The 21,254-nt window shown below is 34.4% G+C and overlaps 2 protein-coding genes across 3 annotated transcripts; both read right to left on the reverse strand.

Annotated features, from left to right (window-relative positions):
• Positions 1–1,387: 1,387 nt before the first annotated feature.
• LOC143584380 (protein PARALOG OF AIPP2-like) lies at positions 1,388–9,417 on the reverse strand. 2 transcript variants are annotated; one of them, XM_077066450.1, is made up of 11 exons: positions 9,314–9,417; positions 5,985–6,331; positions 5,713–5,894; positions 5,085–5,608; positions 4,524–5,006; positions 3,606–4,230; positions 3,285–3,515; positions 2,997–3,121; positions 2,726–2,901; positions 2,153–2,455; positions 1,388–2,073 (listed from the first exon to the last, which is right to left on the reverse strand). In XM_077066450.1, the coding sequence occupies exons 4-11, from the start codon at positions 5,428–5,430 to the stop codon at positions 1,495–1,497; spliced, it is 2,868 nt and encodes a 955-aa protein (XP_076922565.1). In that variant the 5' UTR covers positions 5,431–5,608; positions 5,713–5,894; positions 5,985–6,331; positions 9,314–9,417; the 3' UTR covers positions 1,388–1,494. The 2 variants fall into 2 exon arrangements, with proteins under 2 accessions (XP_076922565.1, XP_076922564.1); XM_077066449.1 differs by lacking the exon at positions 9,314–9,417 and having other exon boundaries at positions 5,985–6,756.
• Positions 9,418–13,570: 4,153 nt separating this feature from the next.
• Positions 13,571–20,936, reverse strand: LOC143584381 (dual specificity protein kinase YAK1 homolog). Its single transcript, XM_077066452.1, has 17 exons — positions 20,156–20,936; positions 19,228–19,427; positions 18,996–19,149; positions 18,782–18,891; positions 18,612–18,681; positions 18,436–18,518; positions 18,017–18,148; positions 17,732–17,854; positions 17,416–17,566; positions 17,228–17,342; positions 17,038–17,120; positions 16,871–16,945; positions 16,670–16,744; positions 15,849–16,579; positions 15,419–15,577; positions 14,711–14,976; positions 13,571–13,823 (listed from the first exon to the last, which is right to left on the reverse strand). The coding sequence occupies exons 1-17, from the start codon at positions 20,312–20,314 to the stop codon at positions 13,744–13,746; spliced, it is 2,766 nt and encodes a 921-aa protein (XP_076922567.1). The 5' UTR covers positions 20,315–20,936; the 3' UTR covers positions 13,571–13,743.
• Between the last annotated feature and the right edge of the window lie 318 nt (positions 20,937–21,254).

The following is a 21,254-nucleotide window of genomic DNA, read 5'->3' on the forward strand; positions in this document are numbered from 1 at the left end:
TTTTATGTTTAGATTATGGGTTGTGAGCGAATTAAAAAGTACATAACGGTCTGTGCATCGTCATGTAGACATCATTTAATTAAAAGAGAGATGAATGTACATGTATGTATGTGTTTGCATGTGATTGATGGATAAAAGTAAAACCCACTCACCCGAAGTGGGGGAGGGTACCCGCAGATGATAGAAGTGTTGTGATTTGACGGACGAAATCTTGTCACAATTAGGGGCGCCTTAGGCCATATGTAATGGGGCTTGGGTTTGGGCGTATTAGGGCTACATTGGGCGTGAACACCGCCCCCCCCCCCCTCGGGCGATATGTGGGCGAAATGGGGCGGGGTGTTATTATCACCGAGTTGGGTTTAAAATATTATTATAATTATTAATTAAAACAATATATATATATATAAAAACATACACATTCTTCTCCATTTCATACACAATTCATACCCAAATTCTTCAAAAAATCTAGCAAAATGAATCCTACAAACAACCCGAACCATCCGAAACCCGTGGAACTCACCGCTATCATGACAGAAATGATCAAAAAACACGAAAAGTTTGTCGAGGAACTCAACGATACCATGAGAAAAACCAACAAACAACACAAAAGGATTGTCGCTATGATGGAGTTGCGGGAAATGAGTAAAGAATACGAATCCCTCAAAGCGGCCGGGTCACACGAAGAGGCCGCATTGTTGCAACGACGACGAGTCGAAAAAATGCGTGAATATTATGGATATTAGTATTTTTTTTAGTTATGTATTTTTTTGTATTTTTTTTAAGTTTAATGCATTTTTATTTAATTATTTATATAAATTGGTTTTTATTTGTTTAGTTTAATTATAAAAAGAATATAATAATAAATTTATAGCCCCTACACCATTACACCCCAAAATTAAATTCTCACTCCTTACTGACTGGGCGCCACGTGTCACAATTCGCCCCTATTTATAGCCCCTCCACTACGCATAGCCTTATAGTTTATATCATTAGGTTTATAACTATTAGGTGGCTACATGAAAATTAGCCTCTAATTATCAGCAGATTTGCATAGAGTGACTCAATGATTAATTGCTAATTTGATAAATGTTTATACTTTTAGGATCATAATATTCGTTCAACTGTTAATCAAACTCTATAGCTAACGCTTCATTATATTACCAAACTCCACGTAAAAAATACGTTACATGGCACACATGATTCTATTTAAAATTGGTTATGTAATAAACGCATTAGCTAATTAGAAAAACTTAAAAAAGCATCGGAACCAACCACATTATCATGACAAAACACCCCTCTCCCCAACAAACTAAAAAAATTCCCTTTTTAACTTAAAAAGTTATAAAAATTTAACCAAAAACACTCATTACATGAGTAACAAACAAACCACAAAAACATCTATAAAGTACTTTCCAAAAGGGCTGCCAAGAAACCATTATTCACAAACCCCTGTGTATCATATATGTAACTATATCGTTCGTCATCATTTGCTACTTATCTACCATATCTAGAAGTACCCGATTGCCACTTACCATTCGCCCTCCTATCCTCGTCGGCAGCCTTATCTAGCGGTGAAAACGCAAGCGAGAGTGATAAAGAAGATGCCACGTCATCATTGTCCTTTTTCTCCACTATCATATCATCGTTCTCTTCTTCGACCAAACATGTAATATCTTCGTTTAAATCCAATTCAAACACGGGTTTCTTTGGGGGATTTTTTTCTACGGGAAAGAAGTATCTTTCACCGTTACTCTTATTTTCTGAGTCAGCCTTCTCGATATCTAAATTACTATTCTGCCCATATAAATCACTCTTTTGCTTCTTGTTAGAGTTTCCCTCTTCTTTCACCATCCGATCACTCACATCACGCCATGTGTTTGTTTGACTTGGTCCATTTAAGTCAACGTCGTCTGAAAGGTCAATAAATGGACGTTTTTTGGGCTTGTTTTGAACATGGATTTCTGAGATCACCTCTTTGCTACTAGCTGGAACTACACTAACACTATCGACTGCTTTATGTGAAGCGTTTGGAAACTTTAAGATGACGTTTGACTCCGGGTCAACATGTTTATCCTGTATGGAAAACCAAATCACCATTATTGTATTTGAACTAAATAATGTTTATCCACATTTTTAACAAAAGAATAAATACCTTTTCAACTGATCCGGTTGTACTTGCATTCTCGGCCAATGGTATTTTATCAATTGAGATTAAGGAAACGGGCTGAGAAGCACAACTTTCTCCTGGATTATTAGGAACTTGACTTGTACCGTTTAAGTCAACATCGTCTGAAAGGTCGATATATGGGCGCTTTTTAGGCTCGTTTTGCGCATGGGTTTCTGAGATCGTCTCCTTCTTGCTGGTTGGAGCTACACTGACACTATCAACTGCTTTTTCATGTGAAGAATCTTGCAATTTTGAGTTGACCTTTGACTCCGAGTCAACATGCTTATCCTGTATGGAAAAACGAAATCACATTAAAATGAATGTCTGAAAATACAAAGTCGTCACTAATAAAAACATGTAGACATAAGATCAGTGTCAAAACATGATGGCAAAATGGACAGGTCAAGCGAGTTGAGTATGGGTCAAAACGAGTCATTTTGGTTCGGTTCGGGTCATATGGCTCAAGTTGGCCCGTCAGAGGGCAAAGCATAACCTGATTCTTGCTTTATCGTATTTGAACAAAATAATGTTATCTACGTTTATAACAAAAAAAAATACCTTTTCAATAGATTCGGTCAAACTTGCATTCTCAACGATTGGTACTTTATCATTTAGGATTGAAGAAATGGGGGGTTGAGGAACACAACTTTTTTCAGGATTATTAGGAATTCGATTCGACGGTTTTTTTTTCTTTCCTCTGAACACACCCCAAAGATAGAACAACATATTCCAACCTACACATAAAGGATATAAAATATGTAAGTCACATGCATGTGTTTGTTACAGATACGCACATGTACAAGTATTTATTAAAAAAAGGTGTTCTTACGGTTGGATTTTTCTGGAAGCTGATTGGATGGGAATATTAAAAGTTTAACCCCATTGATGCTTCCAATAAGAGCTAAATCACCCTTTATCATATCATCCAATAAAACTAGGTAGCTTTTCTCATAGCTGTCATAAGAACAAAGAATTTCTAAGAAATCAAAATTACAAGTATATCTTATTTTGAACATGTTAACCTGTTTCAAATTAAGCTGTTTTTTTTTTTCAATTTTAACCGTTGAAATAAAACATGACCTAGATAACTAAACATAGGGATAGAATTTGTGGTTACCTCTCAAGGTCTTTAGCAAAGAAATATATTGCAACATTTTCCTCTTTTACACCACTATTTTCAAACTGTGTGGGCCAGGCACTAACACGTGATACCCCATTCAAAAGAATTTTGTGAGGAAAATTGTTCACGGCTTCAACAACTCTTGGCGATGCACACATTGACAAATGTGCCTGTAAACCATCCCAAAATTCAGCTGCTCTGCCACTTCTATTAATCTCAAAACCGCCCCTACAAAAAAAATTAACTATTTAAAAAACTCAAGTCCAAACAATATGAAAACAGAAGTATGGAAGTGAAAAGGAAAGGAAGAAACCATACTGCCAGATGCATTCATGATCAGGAATAGCTGAATTCTTTAAAAGAGATGACAATGCCACATCATCATGGTTGGATAGTCCAGTTGCCAAAGGCTTATGACTGTTACCATTTGACTGCTTTGAATGATCAACACTATAGGTTCGTGAAATTTGCCCTTGCCAATCAGTTGACGACACCTCAGCTGAAGTCAAATTCACAGCACTTCTTGAATGCGGCACACGGTCAACAGTGGCTGCTTCATTGTTCACGGTCGGGACAGATGATTCATCTGGTTGATCTGCAACTTTGCTCTTTCTGTAAATCCCAGGCTTTTTAAGCAATGCTGCTTCGATTGCATCTTTTAACTTATTTTCTCCATTTTTCACGTCTTTTGAGATTTTAACAGCCGATGCGTTATTACCAGAAGACCCTTGTAAAACTTGACCTGTTTGTTTATTGTTCTGACAAGAAACACCAGAAGTGCCCATTGTATTTTCCTTGACTCCATCAGCAAGATTAGTTGATTCTTTAGATATCACTTTTGACGAGTTTTCAGTAGCCTTATGTTCAACAGAATTGATATTTCCACTAGATGATGCATTTCCAACCTTAGTGGGAGATGATGGCAACTGCTTGTCAACTTGACCTAATACAGAAAATTTTAAAAATACATGAAATTGTTGCCAAATAAATATTGAGCGAAAAGTTTCAGCCTTCCTCTGAACACAAAAATTGATTTATAAAACTTCTATAATGTAATTTCATTAACCGTACATACACTTTCTTTAAAATCCGGTGGCCCCACTTTCTAACGAGTTCCAATACTAAAATGTGAGCCTGACAAGTTACATGACCGTCCCTACCTTAGATGAGCCCGTTGGGCCCATTTGTGCATCTCTATTTCATAACTTGTACCCAATATGGAGTGAAGAAAAATACCTTGAGAAACAGACGCTTCTGCACCTAAACTCACTGAACGGTCTTTTGGCTTTAATCCTGAAGTGATTTTACCATCGCCTTTTGACAGTTTTGCTTCAGAGTTGGGGCCCACAGAACCTGAATTACTTTCACCACGAGATGACGATAACCTCTCACCTTTTGGAGTCAAAGCAGAATTGGAAGTATTTAACTTTACTGAATTAGTCCTTTCAAAAGTCCTTTCTTTCTTATTAATTAAATTTCTATGATCCTGAACATGAGGTGAATTTGGGGACAACATTTTAACTTTAGAACCACTTGGACCAAAACGCCCCAGGTTTGTAGATCTAAACGACATGGATTTAGACATTTCTTTGCCTGATATTGAATCATGAGAAGGACGCTCTTTTGTTGACTTCTGCCTTTGAAGAACAACTTCATCAACAAGTTTAGTTTTAGACTTTGCATTTGGAAAACTGAAAGAACTGGATTTGGAAAAAGCACCTGTAAATTCATCAAATAAATCAAATACAACTTTTACCGACATAATGTGACCTTAAAATCGGGTACAATGTTACATACCTTGTAAAGATTGTAAATGTGGGCGTTTAACAGGAGAGCGTGACCCTTCTGCGGACTCGTTATCAAAACGAGAATCGGAAGAAAACTGATGGCTGGATTTGACTTTCGCACGATCAACATCTTTGGTTGGCCCTGTGATCTCAAGAGCCTGTTTTTTAAAAGATGAAGATGACTCTAATTCTTCTGCACGTCTTTTTCCAGATACTTTCACAGCTGCTGAATCTGAAGATTGATCTTTTTCAACATCTTTCCGGTTCTTTTGTTGATTTTTCATTTTAGTTTCCTCCAATTTGCATTCTTCACATAACCAATCGCCTTCTGGAACTTTATCTATCATTACTTTCATGCAATAGCTGGCAACATATTTAAAAGAATTAACAATTTAATATCTTTATTAGTCCAAAAAAAATCCCACTAAAAACCGGTAAAATGACTTGCGTGTGTTCGGCACCATCGAGACACTTAGAGCATACAGCAAGTAAATCCTCACGCCCTGCATCTCCACATATATCACACACTTTAACCTGTCATCAACAAATAATTTAGCAAAAAAGGTGCATTTTTCTAATTACATAACATGCATTTAAACAACAGAAAAAAACTAAAAAGTAGGGTTGATGGTACTTACATCATGCTCCACAACATCTGATTCATCACTGTCATCTGTATGATGGCTTTGTGATGTTTCTTCTTCAAGAGGTTTCAAATGTTCTTCATGCATATTATCACCATCATCGTTGGGTTCCACTTTTTCCTTTCGTTTGTCTACATTAATCTTATTATCACCATCAGATCTAAGTGAAGATTTTTCTGCATAAAGATAATTACATGATCCTATCAAAAACTTTATAGCTGAGTTATAATCAAGAAAATTAACAAAAGGTGTAACAAAGAATGTACCTTCAATGTTTCTTATTCGATTAACATTATCAGCATCATCAGGCATGTTTGCTCCATCATTGACCTTGTTTATATGACTAGCCTTCTTTTTAACTTTACTTTCAGCCTTTTCAGATTTAGCATTGTAGCTTGAACTTGTACTCTCAGAGTTGCTTGTTTCACTAGTTGCTTGCTGTTTGTATTCACGTGTTTTACTCTTAACAAGAGTTTTAACACCATTAGGTTTATCAGAACTTGCATTAGCTTTTTTCATTGGATCTAACTTAACATGCAGACAGGATGAATATAGATTAACACACAAGTCACAAACAGCAGCCTCTTATCTCCTTCATCAACTTGAAAAACACCTAAACATGCATTAAGAACACCAACAAGCAAGAATTAGTTATACTATTATCACAAACAACTAAAAATAACAGCATATGAACCATATACAAAGTAGATGTATGATTGCGATTAACAAAATGGTCAAGTAAAGTAGCATGCATGTCATTTAACTAACTAACTAACTACATATGAGAACACTGTAAATAATGGCTTCTAGCTTGAATGGTTTATCAGTTGGAGGCCCTTTCTGAAGACCCCACGGATTATCCTGAAAGGTCTGACAACATGTTGTCTAAGCTAATAAACAGCACTTACTAAAAATAGCATGAATTAAAAGAATGTAAGATCAACTTATGACAACAAGCAGTCAACCTTCCATTTATGCATATGTCTCACGAATAAATTGGATTATCCTGCAAGGTCTGAAAATGTGTTTTCAAAGGTAGCAACTTTATATTTTACCAGCATCATGATCTTTAATCACACCTTAGATCGCTGAAATTTAAAAATGATAACCCTAATTCGAGTCTTTGAGGCGTCTTGCATAAATGTAAAGACGACTGCTTGTTGTCATCAGTTGAAGTCTTTTAACTCATGTTTTTTTTAGTAATGACATGTGAATATTGTGATTCATTAGACAAGTAGACAACTTATATGATTATCAGCATAACATTATTCTCTATATATAGAGCGTTCCCCTATGTAACAAACATGTTTCAACCAACCTGTTTTTTGTCCCCCGTAAACAAAAAACCTGGACCCACCACGGATATCAAACCATGCACAATTCTTCTACTTACATTAACCTCATGCTAAACAACCAGCGCATATCTACTAAACACATATGTAATATCACTCACAGAATAGTATTCCATTATCCAAAAAATCCAACACTAAACTTAGCTAGCTAACTATATAGCATTCATACACATAACTTCTAACATAAGACAACTACAAGAATTCATGCAAAATAAACCCTAATAAACCAGTACTCACAACTCACAAGTAATAATTCAAAATATGGACAGTCAGTCAGTAATCTAGAAAACTAAAGTTAAGCCGATCAAAAACACGACCCGAACAACTGAACACTATTCCATTATCCAAAAATTTCATCACTGAATTTAGGTAGATAGGTATATAGCATTCACACACATAACTTTTAATATAAAAAAGCTACAAAATTCATGCAAAATAAACCCTAATAAACCAGTACTCACAAGTAATAATTCAAAACATGGACAGTCAGTCACATATATTATACTAAAGTTAAACACGACCCGGCCACGGTTGCAACCCACTGGAATCCTCACGTATTACACTAAAAGCTTCATTTCAGAACAAAACCAGCAAATGCATACCCCAACACAATACAAAACCCTAGAATTGATTCATCATCTGTTTATAATTTCAAATCAGTTTCCATCTGTCAGTCTACCACACGCTATCATAAACAAAATCAACCGATAAAATACCAAGACTAAATTTAGCTAGCTAGCTATATAGCATTCCTACATATAACTTCTAACACAAGTCATCTAGAAACTAAAATACACAACCCGAACACGTTTCCAACACACTGAAATCTTCACGTGTTATGCTAAAACTATATAACATTCCTCCATATAACTTCTAATACAAGTCATCTAGAAAACGAAAATACACTACCCGAACACGGTTCCGACACACTGAAATCATCATTAGAGAACAAACTAGCAAATGCATATTCCAACGCAATTCAAAAACCCAAAAACTAATTCATCTGTTTCATCAGTCAATCTACCTCACACTACTACAAAAAAAAGCACAAATAAAAAACAATCAATAACCCTAGGTACATCATATACACAATCAACACAGAATTAACCAAAAAACATAATAAAACATACATCAAGAACTCGACCGATTAAACATTCGTTAATTAAACGATCCTATCCTACTTCGCTTTAAGCATCAGTGAACACACGACCGACCGCAAGATGTATCGTGTTAATTAAGGCAAAATTAGAATTCAAATAGTCAAAAACCTAAAACTAATGCATCTGCTTCATCACTCAGTCTACACCACACTATCACAAACAAAATGCACAAATCAACAACAACAAAATAATAATAATAATAATAATAATAATAATAATAAGTTAATAACCCTAGGTATATGCATCTGTTTCATCTCAGTCTACACCACACTATCACAAACAAAATGCACAAATCAAACAACAACAACAAAATAATAATAATAAAAATAATAATAGTAATCATTAATAAGTTAATAACCCTAGGTATATGCATCTGTTTCATCTGTCAGTCTACACCACACTATCGCAAACAAAATGCACAAATCAAATAATAACAATAACAACAACAACAACAACGATAATAATAATAATAATAACAACAACAACCAATAATAATAAGTTAATAACCCTAGGCATACGCAATTAACCTAAAATCACAATAAAGCATGCATCGATAACTCGGCCGATTATAACCGTTGTTAACTAACCTAACCGTGGTTAAACAAACTAGCAAATGCATAATATAACACAGTTCAAAAACCTAAAACTGATGCATCTGTTTCATCTGTCAGTCTACACCACACTATCACAAACAAAATGCACAACTCAAATAACAACAACAATAATTGTAATAATAATAATAAGTTAATAACCCTAGGTATATCATATACGCATCTGTTTCATCAGTCAGCCTACACCACACTATCACAAACAAAATGCACAAATCAAATAATAATAATAATAAGTTAATAACCCTAGGCATACGTAATTAGCCTAAAAACACACAACAAAGCATACATCACAAAATCGACCGATTAAACCGTCATTAATCAGCCGATCGTTCTTCGGTTTCACCGTCCACAAACACACGATCAATCGGAATACAAATCGCGTTAATTACGGCGAAATTAGGGTTCAAATAGTCAAAATAGAGGTGCAGTAAAACTGTAAAGATGATTAACTAACGGATATTGTGATGTTTACATATTGATTGATTGATTTGTGAAAGAGATGAAGAATCTAGGGCACGAATTCAATCACCAGTGATGAACGAATATACATACATATACATTTGGGAGTGTTTGGTTTGGTTTAAAGGTTTTAAGATAAATGATAATAATATTATTTTTAATCTGGTTCCCAAACAGTAGAGGAGTTAATTTCTTTCTTGTATTTATGGGGTTTAACGTGTGAATTGAATTCTATGGTTATGTTTTAAATGCGTGTAATAATAATAATAATAATAATAGTGATAATAATATACATCTTTTATTTATTTGGGTACGATGAGTAAGTGGTGTCGACACTTGAACTGAACGAGTTTATCTCATTGCATTGTCATGCCTTCGGGCGAGTGTTTATGGGCGTTGACCTTGGATGAGGGTTTTCCCTGTATTGAAAGGAAAGTGTACCCCGATGCGATGAATTTAGTCAACAAGATATTTGAAGGATTCGTTGATCGTTCAAAAGAAAAAGTTTGATTCCATAACTTTTGTAAACCATGGTGGGTTTCTTCTGTTGGTCTCCGGATTGGGGCTAATAGGGAAGATTGATATGCAAGCTTCTTTTAGAGGACGTGTTGGCCTATGAGCCTAGCACCCGACAGTTAAATAGATATGATCAGGTGAGCCAGTAGATCGTCAGTGATTCAAGTTGTCGTTTAAAAAATGTAAAGTTGCTATAAGATTGTATAAACTTGTATTTTTTTATATTTTTTTTTGTATTTATGGTGTTTAGTGTGAATTAAATTATATAGTTAAAACTTTACATGCTTGTAATGATAATGATGTTTTTTTTATTATTATTTTGGTAATTGTTTAAATTTAATAAATATTAATTCCGTTTTATTTATATCTTTTGTAATTAAAATAGCACCCAAATAGCTTAGTTTAAAGAAGGAACATGCGTTCAAGTTTCATTTGTGACAAAAAAAAAATATATGGTTTAGAACGGGTTAAAGGATTTTTTTATCTATGTTGGGTTTTTTTTATGAAGGTGGCATGAAGATGATCTAGTAGGTTAGTGGTCCGTCCGTTATTTAAATGGTTGCTAAAACAATATGTCATTTGTAAACCATGTTGGGTTTCCTCTTTAGAGTGATCTTCAAGTCGGGATTGACAGGGCGGGCTGATGTACGAATTTCCATTCGGGAATGTGCTAGCATAACACATGACGCATCTGTACTTAAACAATAGAAATGATCGAGTAGGTCAGTGTCACTTGTTTATTCATATTTCCCTTTAAAAAAGAAATGTTAAGTTGTTATAATAAGATTGTATAAAATTAAATTGTCATAGTCTTTTGAGAATAGTGAAGATAAAATTATGATTTCAATATTCATCCCATGCGGAACACGTGTGTCTAAAAATATTGATTCCTTCAAAAAATACACCTTTCAATGATTATTAAATTGGGGTGATGAAGTATGAGATGAATATTAATATTCTATATGCACCGTTGAATGAACATATTTTTCAAAATTTTAAATTAAATGTATATACCTACTTGTCTTTCACGCATCATCTTGTATTAAACGTGTGCTAATTGCTTTAAACCCGTACAATATGGAGAAATGTGATGGAACTTGGTCGGTATTAATTTGATTCATTACATTATTGGTTCGTATAATATTAAAAACTAGCGGGTTGTTTGTGTAACTTAATAAAATTTGAGGGTTATTATAATTAAAAGTTATAGGGTTAATTATGTAATTAATGAAACTTAAGGATTACTATATTAAAACGTAACGGGGTTAATTGTGTAACTAATTGAAAGTTGTGGAGTATCGTATGTAAATAGGCGTTGTGGGGGCAGATTGTGTAACTAAATGAAAGTTGTAGGATACCATATGTAAATAGGTGTGCGGGTACCATTTTTGTAACTAAACGAAACTTATATATACAATATGTAGATATTGTTGTAACTTATGTAGGGAAGTTATATCCAATGGCTCTTGATCAAGTTAAGTCCCGAAAGAGTCACCGAGTATGGAATGGTTACCCTAGATACACTTTATATCATTATTGGCCATGTTTGGGTTCGAACCCTTGGGTTAGAGTAAATCCTAAGTCTAAACCGATATTTCCCAAATTATAACTAGTTTTAGAACCATGTCAACTTCCCTCATCAAGTAGTGTTACTCATTTAAGTATACTCAAACATCATGATTTTAAGGTTCGTTCAATTTGGTAAACGACAGTGAGCATGAATCACCAAAAACAAGTAAAAGTGAAGGGGGGGGGGTGAGTATGGAACTTGTCTTGGCACACTAACAACCGTAAGTTGTAATTATTTAAAATAATATTGTAATCGTACACATACGGGTCTGGTTTAATCGTTCTCGACATAGGTCATCATTGACTAAGTCTCAAGTAGGTAGTTTTAAGTCCATAAGCACCAATGCACCATCCCTTGGTGTTGAGTTTGTATTCACCAAAGTTTATAAATAAAGAAACTTTATATAAATGAAAGTTAATTAATTCGTATGACATATATCAATTTATGGACAATTTCATAAGGTTGACACAAATATGACCAAGTCATTAAAACACATTAAGTCATATTGGGCGCACACATAATGGGCTTAGGCCCAAAATAGTAATTAAGTGGCTGTTGATAGAGGTGCACAAAAAACCCGAACCCGGAACCGGACCCGAAATAAATACCCGGAACCGGTTTTTCTAATGCCCGGGTTTTTAATACCCGACCCTACCCGTAGGGTACGGATAGGGTATGCATTTTGGCACTAAAACCCGAACCCGAACCGGACCCGATTTGTACCCGGTAATACCCGAAAACCCGATTTGTACCCGGTAATACCCGAACCCGGAACCGAGGTTTTCCAATACCCGAAACCGGGTATTTCAAATACCCGATGTATACCCGAAAAATACCTTAAAAATACCCGAATAATACCCCTAAAAAGTGTAAACTTTTAAAAAATCCAATATATATAAAAAAAAATACCGGAAAAAAACCCGAAAAACCTGTAAATAGAGTTTTTTCAATACCCGATAATAGGGTATTCAAATACCCGGTTTTAGAATACCCGGTTCTATACCCAACCCGAACCCGATGCATAGGGTATGATTTTTAGAGACAATACCCGACCCGAACCCTACCCGACTATTACCAATACCCGGTCATACCCGAACCCGATTCTATACCCGAACCTGGGTATTTAGAAAACCCGATTTGTGCACCTCTAGCTGTTGAGACTTGTATGGCCCCATTATGCAATTGCCCATAAATCCATAATGTGTATAAACTAGAGGTGTACAAAAAAAAACCGGTTTGAGACCAGTTTTAGACGAATCGAACCGGTTTGGGTTTAAAACCGGTTTCACCCAAATCGGTTCCCAAACCGTCAGTCTCAGGACCTGTTCCCCTTAAGATATACCAAACCGGTTTATAAACTAAACCGAACCGACGTGACCAGGCCGCCCTATCTTGCTTCTAAACCGGTTTATTAACCGAATCGGTTTGAGTCAAAACGGTTTTGACAAGGTGTTGACCAAACTGGTTTGGTTTATAAACTGGTTCGTTTTGGGTTTAAAACCGGTTTTGTACACCTCTAGTATAAAGTATAAACTATTAGTTTAAAACAGATTATTATAGATTATTTTTAGTTATTACCAAAACCCAAACTGGCAAAATATGTGTTGTTGGACTTTAGGTGGAAATCTACTTAGCCGACTTAGGCCCAATAGGCCCAAGTGTGTCAAAAATGCATAATCATCAAATTGGATCAAACAAAACTTCACACATATTCATCATTCATCACAATAACATTCAAACACCCCTAACATATAAACACAACCCAACATGTGAAATAAACACCCCTATCCAATCCATTATCCATCGTGTCAATTGACGGATTGAATCATGCAATCTAAACACGATCTATATTTTTACTAGCACACACTTAAAATCGCATAACACGACACATTTAACCCATTTATCTAAACAAGTCAAACAAGTTAGCTGATGGTAATTAAATTGTTAAATGTATTAAACAAATAAAAAACAAATAATTAAACAACACAAACACAACCGTTTAATAAAACAAGTCAACTCAAACACGAAAACATAATATCATAAACAAAAGTGTGATCCAAGATAGACACAAATTGCTATTACAAGCAAAGTGGTCATTAACATTTTGCAATTTGCTATTAGCATACATAAATCAACCAAATTAAAACCTTTTTCCACAAAAGAAAAGATAACAATAGCAACAAATGAAGAAAATAAATAGAAGGAAGCCATATTCATAAGTTTTAAAAAAGAATCACTATCAATGCACATCCATAAGTCATCATGATAATACTTCAACTACCAATTATCATCATCACAACATTCCCTCCTTCATTACACTCCATATTTTCTATATATATAATTTTAAATTTTAACCATCATGTAATCCTTCCATACTCATTTCCACCATGAGAAGACGGTGCGATATTGGCCGCAATCGGATGGTTGCCCCTACGCCCTACAAAAAATAAAGAAATCGTTACATCAGACAGTTTTGACTCATTTACTTGTAATTACCTCGATTTAGGTAATATTGTAACTTTAAAGAAACGACTCAAGAGGTATATTATCACTAAGTTAATATAATATGGTTTAGAAAAGTATGAAATAAAGATGTAACAAGTCAACCCGACCGACCTTCCACAAAAAAAAAAAAAAAAAAAAAAAACCTAAAAGAAGCAGCATAGTCCTTTACTTGTAAGGGAAAAATAGTAATTTTAGTAAAAGTTATCGAATTTTTAACACGGTGAGTGGAAAGGGCGAAAAGTGTGACAACATATGAACTTCAGGGATGTTTTTTGTACTTACTACAGTTAAGGGCAAAAACTGCAATTTACTATATATTTAATATAACTCGCCAAACGGGTAAAATCAAAAAACTTAAAAGAAGCAAAATACTACTTTACTTGTAAGGGCAAAATAGTCATTTTAGTAAAAAGTTATCGAATTTTTAACACGGTAAGCGGAAAGGGCGAAAAGTGTGACAACATATGAACTTCAGGGACGTTTTTTGTACTTAATACAGTTAAAGGGCAAAAACAGCAATTTACTAAATATTTAATATGACTCGGCAAACGGGTAAAATCAAAGAACTTAGCCAAAAATATATAAAAATGTGAGTCCAACAAAGTTTATTTTTAATGCGTAAAACGTAAATAGTTTTATCGGTTAATATCAAGAAAATGCAATTTTTATATTCATATTTGAGACACTAATATTTTACAAACCAAAAACCAAACCCGACCCAATTCCATTTCAACATGTATCAAAAAGCATCTATTTTGACCCGATATCCAACCAAGAACGAGTCAATATAAGAAACAAGGAAAAGGGTATTTAACATACCCCATGGTGCATTGTTGTTGCTTCCAGGTGACCGTTGACCCGCTGAACTGTAATTAGAAAGTGGGGTCTGGACCTTGCCATGATGATTCCATTCACCACCACGACCACCCGTACCCATTGACCGCCCGTGACTGAACCGTTGAGCGGGCTGTTGACCCAACCGGCTAGGTGGAAATTGAGAGAAATGAGGCGTTAAATGGGACGGACTCATATTCATCATAGGGGATGGTTCTGCATGTGCGAATGCTTGCATAGGACCGTTCGGCCTGCAAGAATCAAAAACTCTAATTAAATCGAATAAAAAAAAATATTTAGTAAAAAAAAGGGGTCTATTACATCAAAATATGTAAATTATTTTCACCCCGTTTATAAAACGGGTCATGCTTTAAACACGTCCACTAACTAGTTTATGACCCGTTCAACCAAGTTTTTTTACAACCCACCAAATCGATTAACACATTTACAACTTCGTCATCCTTGCCAACCCGTTTGAGACATTTGGACAAATGGGTTAAACGGGTCGTGACCGGATCACACGATTTGAAGTGTGCGAGTTAGGATGATGCTTTCGACATGAGTAAAAATATGGGCCATTGGGCCGCGCTCGGGTTGAACTCAACCCGCAACCTTCAACCGACACCCCTAAATTTGTATGTAAAAAAAAATTATTTTTTTTGCCCCATTAAAAGATGATGACGTGGCACATACCTTTGTGATGACATATTTGAGTTTGGCATTTGATTATATCGCCCGACTCCAGTAAAAGACTCTGCGGGAGCAAACGGTTGACTAATTCGCATACCCTTATTAAATTCCATTGTTATGTTGCTTAACTCGGAACCGTCATCTTGCAGAAGCAGTTCATCACTAAAAAAATAAAAAATAAAAAAATGATTTTTTTTTTCAGAAAATAATAATAATAAAAATTAATAACATTAATCATTACCTATAAAAAATGATTTTTTTTAAGAAAATAATAATAATAAAAATTAATAACATTAATCATTACATATAAAAAAATGATTTTTTTTTCAGAAAATAATAATAATAAAAATTAATAACATTAATGATTAATCATTACCTATATAAAAATGATTTTTTTTTTCAGAAAATAAAAATTAATAACATTAATCATTACCTATAATTAGGATCCCAGTCCCCGGGATCAGGCAACGAGCTACTAGCTTCAGGCTTGTCATGACTAACGCTTTTCGGATGCAATAGCAGTTTACCCGAATACGACCCGGGGGCCCCACCATGGGCCCCGACGTTTCCACTATTCCTCTGCAGTTGTTTCCAGCTTCCCGCATTTAAATTCGGTGAATTAACGTCTGGAAACTGCCCTTGCCAATGCCCCGAATGCGCACTTTCTTGAGTTGGTAAATTACCAGAATACCCCCACCCTTTTCTTCTATTCATCTGATTACCTTTTCCAAGGGGCGACACGTGAGGATTCCCCCCTCTAGCAGGTGAACTCGGGCCATAATGTCCGGGAGATCCAGCTGGCACCTGGCTATAAGGCGGAGTGAACTGTGACGGGCTTGTACCGAGTGACATGGGTGCAAAATTGCCAGCTGGACTGAACGCAAACCCGTTTCCGTGAGGCATTTGCATGATTCTTCGTCTAGCATCGGGGCTGGTTCCGAGAACCGGGTTGTTTTGCGCAAAATGGTTCATTGCAAACGGGCCCACCGGTGAATAATATGCAAGCATGTTACTGTTGTCTCCGTAACTGCCGTAACTACTTCCAAGTCCAGTGTTGTCATTGTAACTGCCATGACTACCTAAACTTCCGAAATTACCCCCGTGCGGATAAGGCATTAGTTGAATATGAGAGTTGTACATTGCAACCCGATTCCCGCCTAAAACCTACATGGAATAACAATGACTTTCAGATAATCAGTTTTAACTAAAACGCCCCGTAAATGAGGTTTAACTTAAGAACCAGATATTACTCACATTAGGCGAGAGACCTGCAGCAAACCAATGACCTTCGGCTGGATGATGATCAACCTTCACATTATGCAAAACGGGCTGCAAAAACAGGGAGATTTTTTTTATTTATTATTATTATTATTATTTGGGGGGGGGTTAAAAATTTAGAAGGAATAAAAAAGTCGAATAATTTGCTTTCATAAATTAATAATAAGTACTACTTACCACACGAGGAGTCTCGGGAGCAGGTTTATAAGGGCACGTAAAAGGTTCACCGGTAACAAAAGGATGCTTAGAAGCCTGCAGCATAATATCAGCATTTAAAACCATATTAATATTGCCATAGTGATTAAATTATTATATGAAAACATAATATTAATATCATTAAGAACCTGCAAAGGTGACCACCGCTTAGCCGGATCGAACTCCACAAGTCCCTTCAAGAAATCGATCAGCGACAGTCGCAGTTGACTTTCTGTAACATTTTTGTCATAATATTGTTATTATATATTTATATATAACGTTTAAAATTTCGGGAGAAAAAAAGTTTAATAATTTATAAATATATATACGGCTAGTAACCTCTAATAATAACTTCTTCTTTCAAATCTTTCCTGTAAGGATACTTTTTCACAATTCCTTCAAGATTCATGTGACTGAAGTACTCTTTTCCTATTGCCGGTTTCTTCATCTCTCTCTAAAAACAAAATAAGAAAATTAAAATAATAATTACATGAAAAAATAACCGGAAATGAAAAACGAGCACTTACGGCTTCATATTCTTCTTCACTTAAAGCTTGATAAATACTTCTTCCAGAAGAAGAAGCTTGACTACCATCTTCATGGTTTACATTCCCGACACACTTAAAGTATTTGCTAGTGTTTTTGGCCTCTTTCAACACATAATCAGGCGGTTGTTGCCTAAATATAAATATAAATAATAATAATAACATCAACAATAATAATAATAATAATAATAATAGTAATAATAATAGCAATAATAATAATAATAATAAAACTTGAAACATTAGCTAAAAGCATAAATCTTTTAGATTTAAGAGTTATAATAAGGAATATAATATGTACCCGATTATTTTTATCATTCTTTTTAGAAGATCAAATTCTGATGCCCCTGGAAAAAGTGGCAGCCCGAGAAAGAGTTCAGCAACTATGCATCCAAATGACCACATGTCGATTGCAGTTGTATACCTAACGGTGGTTAAGGTCTAACAAAATAATAATAATAATAAAATGCAGCAGCAAAAAAAAAACAACAAAAATAAATAATAATAATAATAATAATAATAATGATAATGATAATGATAATAATAATAATAATACTATAACAGCAGAATTAGAATTGAAGGATACTGATAGCCAAGAACAACTTCAGGTGATCTGTAATACCGACTCTGAATATAAGAATAAACGGTGTGATCTTCCATGCACGCAGATCCAAAGTCAATGATTTTGACTCCCGGTGGCTCATCTTTGGTTTTGGAACTAAATAATAAACAGGAATAACAGAAAAATTATGGTGGAAATTTCGACCCGTTTACTTATCAATGGGTTGTGTGCTATCATAAACAGGTCAAACTAAACAACTTAGCTAAAAGAACGGGTCAAACGGGTTAACCTGACTGAACAGTGTCTTTGTAATCACAACTGATGCGTTAATCACTTAATTTTTTTTTAATGACACAAAGTGTTTGCAGGTTAACCTAACCTGACCCAACCTGGGCTGTTTTGACCCATTTCAACCCGACCCATATCGGGCAAAAGGAGCTTACCCTGTGCATAAAAGGATGTTTTCGGGTTTAAGATCACAATGGATAATAGCTGCATCCTTCATCAGAGCTAATCCATATAAAATCTAGTACAAAATATATAAATATAAATAATAAAACGAGGCACAAATAATAATCACACAAAAATGATAATTTAATTTTATTTTTTTTAAAATAACCTGCTTTGAGAATAGCTGCACAATGCTCAATGATAATCCACGAAACCGATTTAGCCTTAAAAGCTCATACCTTATGTAAAATCACAAACAAAACAAAAAACTCATAAAAATTTAAAATCCTAATATAAATCTGATAGAAAATGATTTATGTACAACAAACGAAAACTTACAAATTCGATTCAAGCATTTCAAAAGCTATGCACAAATGCCGTTGATATACAAAGTAATCATAAATTCGAACAATGTGATTTTTATCGTCCGGATCAAACTTTTTGTTTAACTGGCAATTACAAGAAAAGTAGGCAACATATATAAACAACTAATACTTTAATATTAATTCGTATTAAATTCAAAACCCTAGCTAAAAACTAAATATTTACTTACGGTGGTCAATATTGAAACTTCAACCAAGGCCTGTTGATAATAAGCAGGTTGATTTTTAATAACTTTAACCGCAACAAAACGACCAAGCTCCGCAACCCAACATTTAGCAACCTGCCCGAACGTCCCCTGCCCGAGCATATCTTTTACAATATATCTGAAAAAAGAAAAAAAAACTTGATTATACATATTCAAATATTTAATCAAACTAGAAAAATAAAGTGAAAACATTAACCTTCTCGGAGTTTCGGAATTAATAAGGGGACAATTAACACTCAAAATAAAGTCTGAATTTTCATTATCAAAACCATCATTGAGTACTCCGGCAGACGGGCTTGTTAAAAACCGTTTAGGGTTTAATTCGTCTGAATAATTAAACTCTGGATTGCATTGCCGGTATGTCTCAACTAAACCCTTGGTTAATCTTGATACCAACTGCAAAATATAATGAAATGCACATGCTTTTAATTAATAACAACAAGGTTGATGTCACTAAATATTAACCAAGTTTCAATTTTGTTTCATACTGTCAATGTTAAGTCATTTCGATTAACTACCCTGCAACCTACATTATCATTTACATATGTTAATAATCTAGATAACTACTAAAAACACTAAATTTATTCTAAATTCCATTCTCAATAACTTCAATTAAACAGGTGTTCAAGTATAGCATATCATATGATCAAATTGTATAAAAAGAACATATTTTGACACCAACTGCAAAATATAATAAAAACGCACACGCTTTTAAATTTTAATTCAGAACAGGGAAAATGTCACTAATTATTATCCAAGTTTCAATTTTGATTTAAACTCTCAATGCTATAAGTCATTTTCATTAATTACCTGCAACCTACATTACCACCTACATATGCTGACCTAACTTTCCAGCTGTGTAATAGCTTATGTGGCGCCACGTCATCATATGGAACGAGCTACACGTGTGCAAGTGTAAGTATCACAAAAATTTTCACTAAAGTCGAAAAAAAAACTGAAACTTTAAAGTTTAAAGGTAAAACCTCTTGATTACTACTAAAAACATAAACTTTATCCTGATAAATTCAGCTAAGCAACCCATTCAAGCAGAACATATCATATAAATGCATGATCAAACTAAACTATATAAAAAGAACATATTTTGAGAGGTCAAAAACACTCACAGGTCTTTTAACAAAAACACCCAAGTTCCGCTTCCTCGATTCCCCGTTCACAATCGAAGCATACGGACGAAAAACAAGCTGTTTCGGACTCCACGGAACCGAAGCTGAAGCAGATGTCAACCTCTCATCAGCTGCCACCATAACCTTGACCTCTTCCATCCCAAAATTCAACTAACCAATTTCAACTAATTCCCCTAAAGACTTCAATCCCATTATCATAACTAAAACCCCACAAATTCAAGATCCACCAAATCACTCCAAGATTGAAACTTTATCCAACAATAATAACAATTGATGGATAATATGATCTGGGTATTCAATAAAGACCCTAAATTTTCCACCAAATCACTTCAAGATTGAAACTTTATCCAACAATAACACAAAATATGATCTGGGTATTCAATAAAGATCCTAAATTTACCACCCAATCACTTCAAGATTGAAACTTTACCAACAATTTGACACAATTGATGGATAATATGATATGGGTATTCAATAAAGATCCTAAATTCAACAGCTTTATGAGATGGGTGATGAAAAGCAAGAAAAGATTGAAATAAAATGTGTAGGAATTGGGTTTCTTGATCAAGATTGAAACAATTGTTCAATCAAGATTCTTTGAATTGTTGGATGAATTAGTCACGTCTAATTCATCTGTGTGTATATATATATGTGTGTGTATATATATATGTTTGACGATAAGGTGATTAGAAGAAGAATGCTTGGAGTGTTATGTTAAAATTAGGGTTTATCTTGTTTTGGGATCTAATTTTTAGCCAATTTAATCCCAAATTATTAGTTGTCACATTTTGGTAAGTCATGTCTAAATATTATTATGGTTGTGTTGTCATGATGTGTCATTGTGTTATTTTTGTTAAATAAAAAACTATTATTTATTGTATTGATTGTTAAGTGTATAATAATAATAATAATAAAATAATAATAATAATTATTATTATTATTATTTAGTTAATTTGGTAATATGAATTGTAAGTGTTTTAAGTGTTATAGGTGTTTGTTAAAGTGTTAAAAGAAAGTTACATGAAATTGGCCATAAAGGAATTATTGTAACTATGAGTGACATGACATACTAGAAAAT

The sequence above is a fragment of the Bidens hawaiensis genome, unplaced genomic scaffold, assembly GCF_021521415.1.
Source record: "Bidens hawaiensis isolate Kalapana, Puna unplaced genomic scaffold, B.hawaiensis_p1.1 tig00033110_1, whole genome shotgun sequence".
Classification (NCBI taxonomy): Eukaryota; Viridiplantae; Streptophyta; class Magnoliopsida; order Asterales; family Asteraceae; genus Bidens; species Bidens hawaiensis.

Bases quoted from the DNA above. Each gene is read 5' to 3' on its own strand.
- LOC143584381 (XM_077066452.1), bottom strand. From the start codon at position 20,314: ATGGAAGAGGTCAAGGTTATGGTGGCAGCTGATGAGAGGTTGACATCT. The intron at 18,682-18,781 runs GTAAGTTTTCGT...ATTTTACATAAG, and splicing joins GAAATGCTTGAATCGAATTT to GTATGAGCTTTTAAGGCTAA. The intron at 17,855-18,016 runs GTATCCTTCAAT...AACCACCGTTAG, and splicing joins GAAGTTGTTCTTGGCTATCA to GTATACAACTGCAATCGACA.
- LOC143584380 (XM_077066450.1), bottom strand. From the start codon at position 5,430: ATGAAAGTAATGATAGATAAAGTTCCAGAAGGCGATTGGTTATGTGAA. The intron at 3,516-3,605 runs GTATGGTTTCTT...TTTTTTTTGTAG, and splicing joins GATCATGAATGCATCTGGCA to GGGCGGTTTTGAGATTAATA. The intron at 2,456-2,725 runs GTATTTTTTTTT...TTTTCCATACAG, and splicing joins TGACCGAATCTATTGAAAAG to GATAAGCATGTTGACTCGGA.